The sequence below is a fragment of the Poecilia formosa genome, unplaced genomic scaffold, assembly GCF_000485575.1.
Source record: "Poecilia formosa unplaced genomic scaffold, Poecilia_formosa-5.1.2 Scaffold19, whole genome shotgun sequence".
NCBI lineage: Eukaryota > Metazoa > Chordata > Actinopteri > Cyprinodontiformes > Poeciliidae > Poecilia > Poecilia formosa.
Genome location: NW_006799958.1, coordinates 834076 through 848564, shown reverse-complemented (window position 1 = coordinate 848564; position 14489 = coordinate 834076). Strand labels below are relative to the sequence as shown.

At 42.5% G+C, this 14489-nt stretch overlaps 1 protein-coding gene across 6 annotated transcripts in view; it reads right to left on the bottom strand.

Annotated features, from left to right (window-relative positions):
* dachd (dachshund d) overlaps nucleotides 1-14489 on the bottom strand; it is a 141907-nt gene that overhangs the window by 37759 nt on the left and 89659 nt on the right. For all 6 annotated transcript variants that reach the window (XM_007547170.2, XM_007547169.2, XM_007547168.2 and 3 more), the window contains exon 3: nucleotides 11985-12137. In XM_007547170.2, coding sequence (XP_007547232.1) covers nucleotides 11985-12137 — 153 coding nt within the window. The remainder of the gene's footprint in view (nucleotides 1-11984; nucleotides 12138-14489) is intronic.

Genomic DNA, 14489 nt, shown 5'->3' with positions numbered 1-14489 from the left:
TCGTCCCCCCCTCCCCCCCCCCCCCCCCTCCGCCTCCCCCTGCCTCTCCTCGCCCGCCCTCCTTGCAAACATCCCCGTTTCAGCTGTCTATTTGTCTCTTTGCTGAAAATGTTAACGAACAGAGCAATAATCAGGCCATATGCTTGCATGTGGCAAATCTCATTACAGTAAATGACCTTTACTAACCAATGCCAACATTCTTGTGCTTGATAACGCAGAGCAGACAGGGGGATGGGGGGGGGGAGATGAAGTGAAGGAGTGGGGGTGGCACATAATGGTGGGTTTAGTTAAACACACTCATGAGCGGGGTTGGATGTGCCCGAGAGAGCCAGGCCCTTCTGGACGCATTAGCCAAACAGCGCTCGCCTTTCTAATTTGGGTTCGGAACCAGGCTCGCTTCGCATTTGTCTCGCATCGCTCTCGACGACGACGGCGACGGCGGCGGCGACGCGCTCGGGCATCCGTGCGAGAGGCCCGACACCCGAGCACTTGCAATAAGCCTCCGAGCTCGGGTGGGGGAAAAAAAAAAAAAGTGCTGCGAAGCAGAAGGAGAGCGGCGCTATTACCAGCAGCTGTTACTACTGCGGGTGCAATATATTCAAGTCCAATCAATAAAGCTCCTGCAGACAGTGACACCCAAGCAGACAGAGGAATCATTTTCATCTGATACTTAGAAAAAAGCTCCCCCCTTTTAAAAAGATTGCTTTCAGTCAATGACAACCAGTTGTCATTTGACTAAAGCCCCTGAAATGAAATATATTGACGAGCGCTATCAATCACGAGGCGCTCTGCCGTCATATCCTGTTAGCGGAGGGGGTCGGTTTGCACGTGGTCATTGGATGATCTGCTTTAATTAGAAAACCGGCATCTCGCCTCCTGCTGCGTGCTTCAGAAGAAAAAAAAAAAAAAAAGAAAAGAAAAAAAAAGTATCAATACTGTGGATATAGTCTGAAGTGAAAAAGAGTCTGCTGACTCACCAATGAGGCAATATTTGAACTAAGATGTTTGGCACTGAAGGAAATTTTCAACAAGAAACACTGAAAATGGCTTATAGTACATCTGTGAGCAGCAGTGGCGGCTCTTGCGTGAACAGTGCCCTGGGCGAGCTCCTCCGTGTCCCCCCCCCAACTCTTCAGCTCACAAGAGGATTAACAATAATTATTTGACAAATTCGAGTTCAAATTTCCACACTATTTTAAAGAAAATTCAGACTCAATATTTTGTTTGCACAAAGATAGTAGTCCTTTTTTTTTGCCCAGTAAACAACAGAGAATAAGCCACTTCAAGTTTGACCAAACTAAGTGTTTTAGATTTTGAACTTGACATCGATGTGGAGACTAAGCACTAGTAAATCAAAAATGTGAACTGCTTTGGGTCGTTTAGTAGGTAATACTTGTATACATAATGAGCAGTGAGTATAACCTCATGAGCCTGCTCTTGGGCTGATACACCAATGGTAAGAACTGATCTATTAATTACTTTTTAAATTTAATAAATTACAACATACATGGTGGGTAGGTTACATTATGAAAGCATGGAAAAGGTTTTAAAAAGTTTTGTTTACCAAAAAAAAACAAAAAAAAAAACAAGCTAAACATCCATACAATAGAGACACCAGAAAACGTACAAGGTGGAGAGATAAAGAAAAGCAGCAGTACCCCTCCCCACCTGTTGCTGTACACTGCCAGTCAGCTGGGAAAAAAAAAGAAAAATACTACACTAGATATATTTATTATTTTGGATAATATTTTGGGCAATGATAAAATTTACTTGAAAACTACTACCGGATTTATCAGCTGTTCAAATTCCAATATTACATAGTGTGGCAAAGATAACATTACTCAAGTAATAATCAGTTTGTTGAGTTACTTTTAGCAGGGAAAGAAAAGTTGTTGCTTTTTCTATTTTAAGAAAAATAAAACGTGGAGTCATACATTTTTGTCGAATTGTTTTTGTGGAAATACAATATCCAACTGTGGTTTTACCAAAGGTTGTCACGCAACCTCATACCGACCTGAAACAAATTGTATAAAGGTATTTAGTCATCATCCTCCAATAAGAACTCAGCTATTGAACAACTTTGATTGGTCGGACCCATTTCAGTCATTGGATATTTCTCTTCAGAACCAGACATTTATGTTATCTAGTTCAATTATGCACATACTTATTGATTAAACAACTTTCTTTTCAGTTGAAGCGGTGAATGTTCTTTAAGTTTGAACCTGCTTACCCCCCCCACCCCCCTGCATCTGGCTCTCATAGAAATAGACTTGGTAAGGTTAAAGATGTCTGGATTCGCTACAGCTGAATGGTTTAAGTATCCTAATTCAGAAAGAACGAGAAAAGAAAAACAAGCCTTTCATTTCAGGCAGAACGGAACCGAGTATTTCCATCACACTAACGCTCTTTTGATTCTCCGCCCTCATCGCTGCACCAGCCGACGTGTGTTTTCCGGTGTAATCACAGGAATGGGGAATGTCATTTTCTTGTTGTCATCACAGCGTCATCAGCGTTATTGTGTACGCCTGGATATCATTCCTCCACGCTAATGCCTCCCTCTTACGCATAATCAGAGTCGAATGGGAACGCATGATATCCAGGCTGTGCGATGCGGCCGAGGCTGAGGACGCGCGTGGAAAACCCCCCCCCCCAAAAAACAAACAAAAAAAAAAACGCTCCCGTTCCACACGGTCGCACGCCACGTACGCTCCACGTTCCCTCCCGACCTGCGAAAGCCCATCATCGCTGAAAGGTTGAATGTCATTTATTACACGTATCACATTTACACCAAGTGACATTGTCTTTTCAAATTGCGTTGATCTCTTCACTTTCAAAGGTCAGCCCCTCGCCTGGCTAAATTCAACCTGACAGAGAATAGTGAGGAGGGGACAGCCGAACACATGCATCACTCCCGCATCAAAGCGCTCCAAATTAATCTTTCCAATTAACGGAGAACGAGTCCTAATGCTGATGAAGGCCGACAAATGGACTGGTCAGCTGTTTTTATTTATATTTTTTTTATTTTAGTTTTTACACAGCTCTCCTCCTGGTGTTTGGAGCTAACCACAAGAGACAATCAAACAAATATTCCTCTGCCTCTCTTGGTACGTCTCGTCCCTGCAACCCTGCCACCACTCGAATATGACAAAACTTGATATGGATCATTACAGAAATAATGTTTAATCAATGCCCCCGTCGTCCTCCTCCTCCTCCTCCTCCCCACTACTACCACCACCATCACCCGTTATTGTAATCTATTTTTTGCAGTTGTGTGCGTTTGTGTGTTCTTGCAGTTACATCGGTGCGCCTCGCAATTTCCCAATCATGCATATTCAAGTGGAATACGCTGATGCTTAACAGCCGACGCAACAGGAATTAGAACGAGGACATTAGACTTCATTAAAGGGAGAAATGATTATCAGGTTTATCTTTTGAAATGTCTATTAAAACGTGTGCCGCTCCTTCACTTATCTGTCACCTGGCTCCCATGAGCCTGGCACGCTAATAGAGAGATGGTGAGGGCCAAAGCCCAAGAGGGAGACAGAGAGCCATCAAGCTCTTCGCTCAGACTGGAAGGCTTCCTGTCTGCTCTGCCACTCTATATCCAGCTCGGTGTGTCTGACTCGGTTACCCCCACTAGTCTCCATTTCCCCACAACAGCGGCAGCTCGAAAAGACCCAATTTCGTCCCTGCAAAGCTGCCCGTATTGAAAGAAGAGCTGAAAAAAGCAAGACTTTGTTCGCGTGAAACGGGCGAGAGCACGGTCGATGCGTTCAAGGATATAATTTCCAGGTTCCCCACACATTTTTCATGTCAAAATGACATACTTTTAGACTTTAAATATGGATGCGTGGATAAATGGATGTACAACAATCGGCACTTAGACAATGGGAAATGTTGGAATAGTTTTTTTAAATTTTTTTATTTACTCATATCAAATTCCACACTTTTCCAGACTAAGTAGGAACTTTGGGGTTCTACCTCAGCCTGTGGCAACAATCTCTTCTCTCCAGGAGCTTTGTCTGACAAAAGCTCCCATAAGAGCGCCAGAGAGGAAGATGGATGAAGTTGCCCCCAGACACTCATATCAGGTCAGTGTGTGTTTTATCCCCTAATGGTTAGGGTTAGGATTGATTAGGAGGGCGATACCAGATCTGAGCCCGAGGGCCGCGTGTTATGTCAGGAGGAACAGGAAGCGGCAGCCTTCCTTCCTCCCCTCGTGGCCCACATTCGGCAGGAGCCCAGGCCACCAGCGCAAGTGTGAGCTAGCAGGTTTTCTTGGAGCGTGCCGTAGTTAGCTCATAGGATATGTCCTTCCACCCTGAGAGCTTTATTATTAGAAAGGACATAAACAGACTAATTAAATCGCAGCAGTGGAGCTGGGGCTGACAGCTGGCGCTAAGACTGTGACTGAACAGATCCCTATCAAAGAGCAGGGAGTCTCTGTGTGCTCTGCCATTGTGTGCCTCTGTCTGTTCACGGGCTTTACTGTGACTTACATTGCTCTGGCAGCTCTACAGTGTGTTCTAAAGCACTCACACCCTTTAATCTTTTTGTTTTCTCATATTGGACTGTTACGACAAAGATCGGTGTGTCTGGGGGGGATATTATGACAAACAACCCCAAAAATCAACGGATAACTGTGAAGCAGAATGAAACGGGCAGTCTTGTCTTGTAGCATCCCCACAGCATCACTCTGCCACCACCACAATGCAGTGCTGGGTTCATGTGCTCAGCGAGACATGTTAGTTTTCCAACGCTGACTGCATCAGGCTGAAAAAGTTCAACTTTGTTCTCATCTGACCAGACCACCACATGTAAGCTGCGTCCCACATATGGTAACTAAACGTTTTTCTGAAAGCATTTCCTTCCACCTGAGCTGTGTCTCCCTGCAGCCCCTCCAGAGTTAACCTGGGCTTCTCAGGTACATCTGAGTAATAATCTCCTTATACAACCTGGGACTTTTTCCAAAAATTGACTTCTGACCAGCCTGGTGAGAAACTAATTGAATTACACACAGCTTACTAACTTATTAGATGACTTCTGAGGAAGGACTGCAAATTATGCTACACCTTCCAATTCACAAATATGTGCCGTCATACGTTACATAAAGTTCTAATACAACACAATTATTTCCTATGGCTGCAACATGAAAAAAATGCAAATAACTACCTGGGATGTGAATACTTTCGCAGAGCACTGTTGATGTGCTCAGCTCCTAAGTGATAACAATAATCTTTTCATCCTAATTTCCTTCACACATAACCTAATGTCTTATAAAGCAGACCAAAGCAAAGCATCCAGACTCACTTGTACGGTTCCGAATGTTACAAATGCTTTCCAGCAGAGCGGTAAACACGCCAGTAATTAGCACGCGGTATCCGAGCTGACTTCCGCCGGCTCCGCAACACGGTCAAGCGCAGACCCCATATAGAGAGGAGCCTAGTTATGCATTGATCTCAGAAAATTAAGGCTAACTAGCCCAGATTGCGGCATCTTGATGTACCTTCTGGATGAGCCGTGCGCTCTGCCCGTATTGTTAGCACGGTAAACAGGACGGTTTTGAATCAAATGAATACACGCTGAATAATTAATGCACCGTAAAGCCTTATCACTACCCGTGTGCACAAAACGTAAAAGCACCGATGATGAGAAAATATGGTTTTAACGAGTCAATAATGGTGAGTGCAACAAGAACGGCCTAATCAATGAGGCTGCAGCGTTTGCAAACAAGGACTTGAATTATAACGCCAATAATTGATCTCTTCCATTTCCCCCATTTCTCCCCCCCCAACTCTCTCTCATTTGTGTGATGTCATTGTTTATCGAGTGCTTGGTGCCAATGAGGGATGATGGGAAGTTTCAGAGTTTGTTTTTGCTCTGACTTTTGCTCCACCCTGTCTTCTCTTTCCCCGCTCCCCAGCTCTCCCCCACCCTAACACCCCCCTCCCCCACCCCTTCCTCCCCTTTCTCCATTTGTAAATTTGCAAGCTGTAGCACCAGCTTAACCAAAAAGGATTAAGTCCCATACCCAACTGAGAACACAGATAATGCTCAGTAATTGGTAAAAAATGAAGATGAATGGGACAGCTAGATAAGGACCAATTAGCTGCTGGGAGTGTACAGCTGTGGTCTCCTCACAGAGCGCTCTCAGGGGCCAAGGCCCGCTCATTTTGTAGCAATGCGTGCACACAGGCAAGCAAAAAGAAAAAAATAAATAAAAAATTAAAAAAAAACACCCACACATTGGAAACACCTAAGCATGAGGGTAGGTCTTGCAGGAAATTTGCCTGATGGCCCACAGAAACAAAAACGAGCATCTCACACCTTCCAGTCAGGCAACTCTCCAGGTACCCATCAGCACCCCATTCGGCTTCAGCCCACTTTCACATTTCAGAAGCTAAAAAGGTCCTAAAAGTTTCGCAAAAAGAAGAAGAAGAAGAAGAAAAAAAAAAAGTGGTTTCAGAACCAGACAGCAAAATCGGTGAAAGAAAATCAGCGACTGTTGTGTCTTCTCTTCCTGCGGTGTTGTCTTTCGGTGACTTGTTTGGTCGGCATGTTGTGGCATCATCTGGCTGATGACAGCGGAATTCCCATATCTAATTACAAACAGGATTTCAGATCCATTAGTGCTGTGTGGCGGGGCGTCAGATGAGTGGCAGGGCAGCACCCAGTGGCCAAAGATGGACGCGGGGTGTTAGACGGAGACGTAAGTGAGACACGGCTGAAGAAAGTGGCCTAAAAACGAGACGCGTCTTATCTCTCCTGTCTCCGCGTTTCTCCAGGTCAAGGGGAAAAGCACTTTATTTTTTTATTTTTTCTTGTGCACTCTGGAAAACAAAAGCAATTCCTTCCCTTGAAATTGGCAGGTGTTTGTTAGCGGCCAGCTGACAATATTTTTGCTGCCAGTAATGAAGGTTGTGTCCGGGGTCAATGCGTTGGGAGGGGACGGCGCGGGCGGTTTATCCCCCTCAAGGCCGAGCGCCACACGTGTTTTCACTCGGTCTGTGATCTGTAATTGTGGCATTTCCTGAGAGGCGCAGGAACAATCCACATTGTGCTTTGAGAGGGCTCCCTACTGCACAACTAAAGACTGCGAGGGGAAAAAGAAAAAAATCAAAGACGGATCCCCCCCCGCCCTTCTAATTCCATCTCCCTTCATGATTATTTGTCGTTCCTACTTCTTTATCCATCACTTCTTTCCCATGCACAATTTGTTTTTCTGTCTCTGGTTTAATATTTTGGCAAAGGGTTGAAGTTTTTTTCCCCCTCATAATTAATAACATTGATGCAAACAGGAATGTCTAATTGTAATGAATATTTAATGGGAGAGAGAAACATTAGCCTGTTCAATTTACATCAACACAAAGACGGCAGTGGGCAATCCAGCTCCGCAAACAGCACAGAGTGTCCTTCACTGGCTGGCTCTCTTTAAGCGCTTCACAATAATAAAAAAAAAAAAAAAATAAAAAAAAAAAAAGAAAAAAAAGCACTCTGCTTCAGACAAACACCAAGACAAAGCACCTGTATTTTTTGCCTCCCTCGGTTTATGTAGTGGTTGTTCCTGATTAAATGGATCCACGTCCTGAGTGGTATTATCAGAGACGCGCACATTAACATATCAATTCCTATCTTTGGTCGTCACATGATTTGTTTAAGCAAACATGTCCGTTCTTGCGTGGCTCGGAGCTGGATGATTATAATATGTCAGTCGGTCTCCTAGGAGACGCTTGTGGTCGGAGTCGGACTTTAAAACAGCGCACGGAAATTCCCAGGTCAGCAGCGCTGTGATCAACAGTTAGACTGCTCTTAAAGCGAAGCTGCAGCCCAAAAGCACTTTCCCTTCCTACCCACACCGTGTCACTAAAGTGGTCCATATATTTGGACTGCTTTTTAATGACGGTGGAGATTCACCGGATTTGTAGATTTTACGCTTTGTCGGCTTTGAGTAATGACTAATTTATTTTTTCCTAAGTAGGTCATGCCGACAACAACTATCTTTAAGGTGGAAGTCGACACCGACAGAAGAGGTATTAAAATGAACTATTTTCTGAAGAGCCTCAAAAGCTTCTAGAACGGAAACAGTTTTCCAAAAAGGTGTTCAGGAGCGCCTACAAACACAAACGCTCACTGATGTTTAAACTAAGGCTGCGTAAGACAAGAAGCTCTATATTTACCATGGTTTGATTATAAAATAACGATAGTTTGATTAACACGCTTTATGATCAACATGTCTGCAACTTTCCCTGAGCCTGAGCAGCCTGGTCAATAAGATCTGTATGAGTAGTGGTCATAAAATGCAGCAAAAGTCCTTCAAAGCAGTAAAATATATTATTCATAGGTAGAGTTTTAATGCGTAGGACCTAAAATGTTACGGTCTACCAAATGTGGCATCCAGGTGGTTCATTGCTTCACTCAGAGGTGTGCAAAATGCAAAAAAAAAGGAGAGAAAAAACGTATGCTACAATCTGTAAACGAAGAAAATTAGATTCTCTGTTACTTTAACAGTTGGGTTTTATTTCAACAGATAGCTTATATAACCTCTTGAGCTGAAGGACTTAATTGTGTACATTATTAATGAGGCAGATGGGTCCACAACTTTGTGTCATTTTGGAAAAGATTTTACTACGTACATTTTACTTTACATGAGAAATGTTACATTTGTTTTTATTTATTTTTAAAAGACAAATTGGATTTGGAGGACACAGCTTTACTGAATCGGTAGTGCGGAGTCAGAAACAAGACTCTGATGCGCGCTTTAGATAATTGAACATAGCAGTCATTCACCCTCCAAATCATTTTCCTTCATAAATCAGTTCAAACTGAGCCTGTTCTTTTGTTTTGTTTTGGGGTTTTTTAAGTAAAGTTACAAAATGCTTCCATCAAACACATTAGAGTCAGAGGGGGTGTAAAAAGAAGAAGAAGAAAAAAGGCGGCGGCGTGCTGCTTCCTTCGTTTCATGGCTCCACAGTGCAGAACCAGGGCCATATATCTCCAGCGTATTATCAGGATGACTCCTGCTGGCCACCCTGTCACAGGAGAGTGCTTGATATAAACAAGAGATTGCTGCGACACCCAGTAATCAATATTAGGATGGTTTCAGTACCAAACATCATTTGTCTCTCCGAACATTCCTTTGACCAAACGGAGCATTAATTCAAATCATAAATCTGAGCTGATTTAAATCCGAGGAGAGACAGAGAGGAGGGGGTGGGGGGAGGATGGAGGGAGTCTCTCCCCCTACATCCCCCCCTCCTCCTCATCCCTCCCCGATTTCTGACTGCCTGCCCCTAATGATTTATTTTCTACATTTCTGCGAGCGAGAGATTTGTCCATACTCACTGACAGGTCACCTTCAAACGCCAGTGGCAGACTGTTCATCACCATGCAGACGAGCATCTCATCGCTGCGAGTAAATATTAAAGAAAAAGAATCCAATTGATTGTGGATGGGCCTGAGAGGCGTCACTGCCATATATTTCACTCAGAGAGCTAATGCCGCGGCCCACACCTAGAAGCGCTCCCTCCTCTTCTTTTCTTTTCTTTTTTTTTTTACCCAGAATTATGATTCTTCCGGAGAGCCTTGTGTGGCTGGCTGCGCGACTCAAGGTTACAATTTAAATTGTAAAAAGATAAAACAGTTTCTTATTAGCTCCATTGCCACAGCCTTGCTGTTTGGTGCTCACATTTATCTTTATTTCCGTGACCTCGGAGGCTCATAGTCTCCCAATTTTTTATTTTTTTTTTACACACTCCATTCTCTCGGCGTGATGACCTCACGCTTTATGCATTTTGCATTGTTAAATCGGCTTTGAAACACATCCTGTTTTCATCTCCCGCGCCACAATCTCCACTGTGTCAAGTGTTACTTTAGAAACGGGGGCTGTTTATTACAGTAAGTGAACGGAAACCTCGATTTAGCGTCCCATGCTGCAGGGATTTCATCTGGTTTATAGTTCTGAAAGGGCCTTGTGAATCTGCCCCAGCGTACATTATCAGTCTCTTTAATTCACTAAGTGGTTGCGTGTGATATTACAGAACTCCTTCTGCTTTTTAGGGCTAATAATTAATTGGAACGGCACATTGTGAAAAACCAGAGCTCTCACAGCAATTCAATTAGATCGTGTTAAAAAGCTCATAGCTGGGGTAAACTGTGCTCACAGCTTCACTCTGCAATTAGGCCCTTTTTTATTTATTTATTTTTCCCTTTCGACGTTAGACTTCAAGAGAAAACAAGACTCCCACTCGCACCGAACATAGAGGCTTCGCTGCATGCAAACACATCGAACTCGGCAGCTTACCGTGTCATAAACAACTGGAAAAAAAAAAAACAGCGGGGGGGAATCAGGATGAACCATCCAAATCTTTGGTTTTAAGTTGAGCTGTATGAGTGAGGCCAGTTAGGCTTTTGCAGGATTCTGACTGAAACCTGACCGCTGAAAGAAGTTAAAGGTTCAGGTTGGAGCACAAGCACAATTTTTTTTTTTTCATTCCTTGCTTCTCAGCATATTTAAAATAAAAGATTTTCAAAAAAAAATATTCTTACTTTTCCATGCACACATTTCTAGGTTTTCAGTCGTTCAACACATTATCTCTCCATTCTTGAGACGCACTTGCTGCTTTATTCTGATTTTTACTATTAAGTCTGTTCTGCTCGTTGTGTTGAACTGTGATATGTATAAAGTCACACGTGGAAATATATTTTAAGTTAAGAATCAAGTGTACCACACGTTGACCATTGAAATAAAGACATATCGAAGGGTTTCTGATAGAAGAAGTAGTTCTGAATCTAACAGGCTTTAAAGATTTATTCACATCTATTCCTATTCAAAGTCCCCAAAACTTTATCTGATTTTTGCAAACCTCAAAACATCAAAGAAGATGCAGTTTCACTTGGGTTTCTTAGTTTTGGATGCAAATAATGATGGGGGCTGAGGGTGAGGGGATAAAACTCAAAAGGAAAAAGCTGGTCAGGATTTCACCTGCTGATGAAAGACAATCAATGGGAAATGGGCCAATTTGGATCAATCGCTGCCAGACTGACTGGTGCATTTTATGCTGAAGTTGAGCCTCTTATTTTGGTAACGTTTTAAAGGACTATTTCACTTCTTTTTGCATCTGAAAAACTAAGATCGGCTCCTTTCCAAACTCTATAAAATCAATTTTTAATTTTTTTTCAAATCTCATCAAGATGATCAAATACAGACTTTTAAACTCATATGTAATACCTTTATTTTGTTGGTGAGAATGTCCAAAAACAGCAACATCAGTGGTTTGTTTTGTCTTCTAATCTGGACCCAGTTTAAAATAACTGTGGATCTAGTTTAAAACCCAGACACAAGTGGCGTGCCAACAAATGGAATAAAATTACCCTGTAGTTTTGTTATAAACTACAGGGTCTTGTACTGTCAGAAACTCAGACAACAAATCATTCAACAAAAAAGTTTTGATGTGGAGCTTTACAATTTACCTTGTGCTTTCCTTTATTTATAGCAATTAAGGTTTTAATTTCATCTATTTATTATTGCTCTAATATAAAATAAAAGGTTGCAGAGTCTGAAAAACTCCAAAATTTTCCTCCATAGTGTTTTTTGCATGTGGATTTAAAAAAAGAAACAATTTTTTTTTTTTTCAAGATTTCAAACATGTAAAGATAGGTAGATAGATATGTACAATTTCACAGAACTTTTACAGTAAACCACTATTTTTGGACAGAAAGTAATAATAAATGGCAAGCTGAAAACAAGCTGAAACGCTATTCTCATAGTACAATAACTCTTAGACAAGCAACAAGTGGTAGTGATTTCTATTTTGATAACATATATGTATTTTACTTTTTGCTAAAGACGACAGTAGATTGTCTAGAGCGTGTTTGTGTCTGTACAACTGTATTGAAATGCTCTGCAGCATGCATCTGTCATCCCGTTAATGCGAGTGCAGATTTGTCTGTGACAGTGCGTGTGTGCGCTTAAAGGGCATCCTCACCGACGCCGGAGCCGAGGTCTCCGTTCTCTCCGTCAGCCCCGTGGTGGTTGGCGTTGCCGTGGTAGCCGCTCATCGCCTCCAGCTTGATCTTCTTGACCTTCATGGCCTCCGCGATGGCTGCGTTGGCAGCTGCCGCCGCGGCCGCCGTCAGGCCTGGAGAGAGGAGGCAGACGAGACAAGAGAGCTTTACAGAACACTGCCGCACCGTCTGCGAGGGGGCGCCCGCGAGACCCCTTCCACGGCGAATCCAAATGACAAACGCGTGAAACTGACTCGAACCGTAATGAGGAGGAACGCTAAATAATTTCACGAACGGCGCTGAACGAGCTCCTGCGAAACGCCCGCATTGGTGTTTCATCTCCTGACAGGGGAGATCTTCGTAGCAGGTTATCATGCTGATGAGATGGATCCCTGTGTGTGTGTGTGTATTTGGCGGCATATGATTTTTATGAATGTTTCCAGGACTCCAGCAGTCGTCGCCGCTGTACTGATGTATTTGTTCCCTGATAGGAGCCGATGCAGTCGAGATAATAGCGCGTTCCGTGCGCGCGACTTGTGTTTGTGTATAAAACACTGTCTGACACGAGAGGGAAGAGAAAGCTGGAGAGGCTCAAGCAACACAGGCAATGATTCTTGTTGATGACAACTTAAGCCGCGTTCAAGTGATCTAATCAACATATTTATAGCTGATGTTTAAATAAACTCAAGCTAAGAACAGTGTTGCAGGCACTTGGGGATTTTTCTTTTCTTTTTTTTTTCTTTTTTTCCATGATAGTTTAGTTTTAAGTGAGCAATTTTTCATGAAGCCTTTAAAAAGACATTCAGAATGGGGTCTGGTAAAAAAAAAAAAGAGAAACGATGCCGTGAAGAATTTAGTGTAAATGTAAAAATAAAACACAGACAACACAAGTAAAGTAAATGATGGCGCTTTCACGCAAAAATACACATTTCAAAGGTCAAACAAAGTTGGCTTTTGGGAAAAAAAAGATCAACCTTGGGATGAGCCATTGGAGGAGTTTCCATTTCCTCATAGTTTCAAGAACCTCAAAAGTTTCCATCCCATGCTGCACCTTAAGGCTTTTGGTTCCTTTAATGAGATACAAGAATAAAACCCTTACATATTTCTCTAGTTGTATGAAGTGTAAAAGTGAAACAGTGCTGCTGTGCATGCCTATCAGCTGGCTGAAAGAAGGTCTGGTTATTTTTACTTTTATTTTTTTTGCTGACAAAAAGGACAAATTTAGCTGTTATAAAAATAGTTCTGGCCACAAAAAAACCCAGATAGCAATGCTGTGTAACTATATCCTCCCCACTATCACCATTTTATTAGGTAACACTTTGCTAAACTAGAATGAGTAGCAGGACGTCTGTTAGGCAGCCAAATGCAGGCTAAGAGCAAAAAATATTTTACCAAATATTTTACCTTTTTTTTGCTAACTTTTTCTTATTAGATGCTAGAGAAAATGATGGAGAACCAGAAGCACAGTGTTATTATTACTTTCGATGTGTTTTACTGTTTAAGCAGCAGTTTAAACCAGTTTTTCTACTTGAACTCAAAGTAATTAGGATCATTACATTTCTGTATTTAGTGTTTGTCGTAATTTGGCAATATTTCAGTCTCTTCTCACTACTTGCCGCCCTTCAGCGTTAGCCGTGAAAATAAGCATTCTGGGTAAACAGTTTCTCAAGAGTTTCAAGAGTTTTTCTTCTTCTTCTTTTTTTTTTGTGTAAAAAAACTCAACGAAAAATCATCCCATTCCACCGCAGCTCGAAGAATCCCATAAACCAATTACCTCACATCGGTTTGCATGCACACCACTTGAAAAATTTCTGACAAAATGCCAAATAGCTCAGAGAATTTTGCATGCATCTGCTCACGCCAAAGGCTGCTGTTCCTCCTGAGTAGACTAAATGAATATTGACATCACACTTTAAATAATCATTCACATTTCCACCGCGATCCCCCCAAATATGCTGCAGAATAGCAAATTGTGACACGGTTGTCCGACGTCAATCAAAATGAACCGGCTATGATTGATATAGTGAGAGCGGGATTATAGACGCACGTATGCCTGGCACACTGCAGAGATCATAAAGCACCGGTGTGTCATTGTGGTAGTTCCGGGGTTCTGGTGTATCGAACGTGACTCAAATCTTTATTCATGAGGCTGGTTTCAAACAGCAGGGACTGATATAGTGTTAAAGCTCCTTCAGGCCCGGTGAGTCTCAGGAGAGTCCTGCAACTCTTCTTGCCAACACCGGCGAGGAAATCAAAGATGCAGAGCAAAAAAAAGAAAAAAAAGAAAACAAGATGTGTACCTATTACTGTTGTAACTCATACACACAATGCCGTATATCACCTGCCCTCCTCTTACATGAGCTGTTTGTAGTTGATATGCGGGTTTGCCTTACGTTTTTGACGCAGAACAAAGCCGCGTCGGCGTTTATCATCGCTAAGCTGTCACGTCTCAGTGATGGGACTCGACGCAGCTATTAGCAATGCAT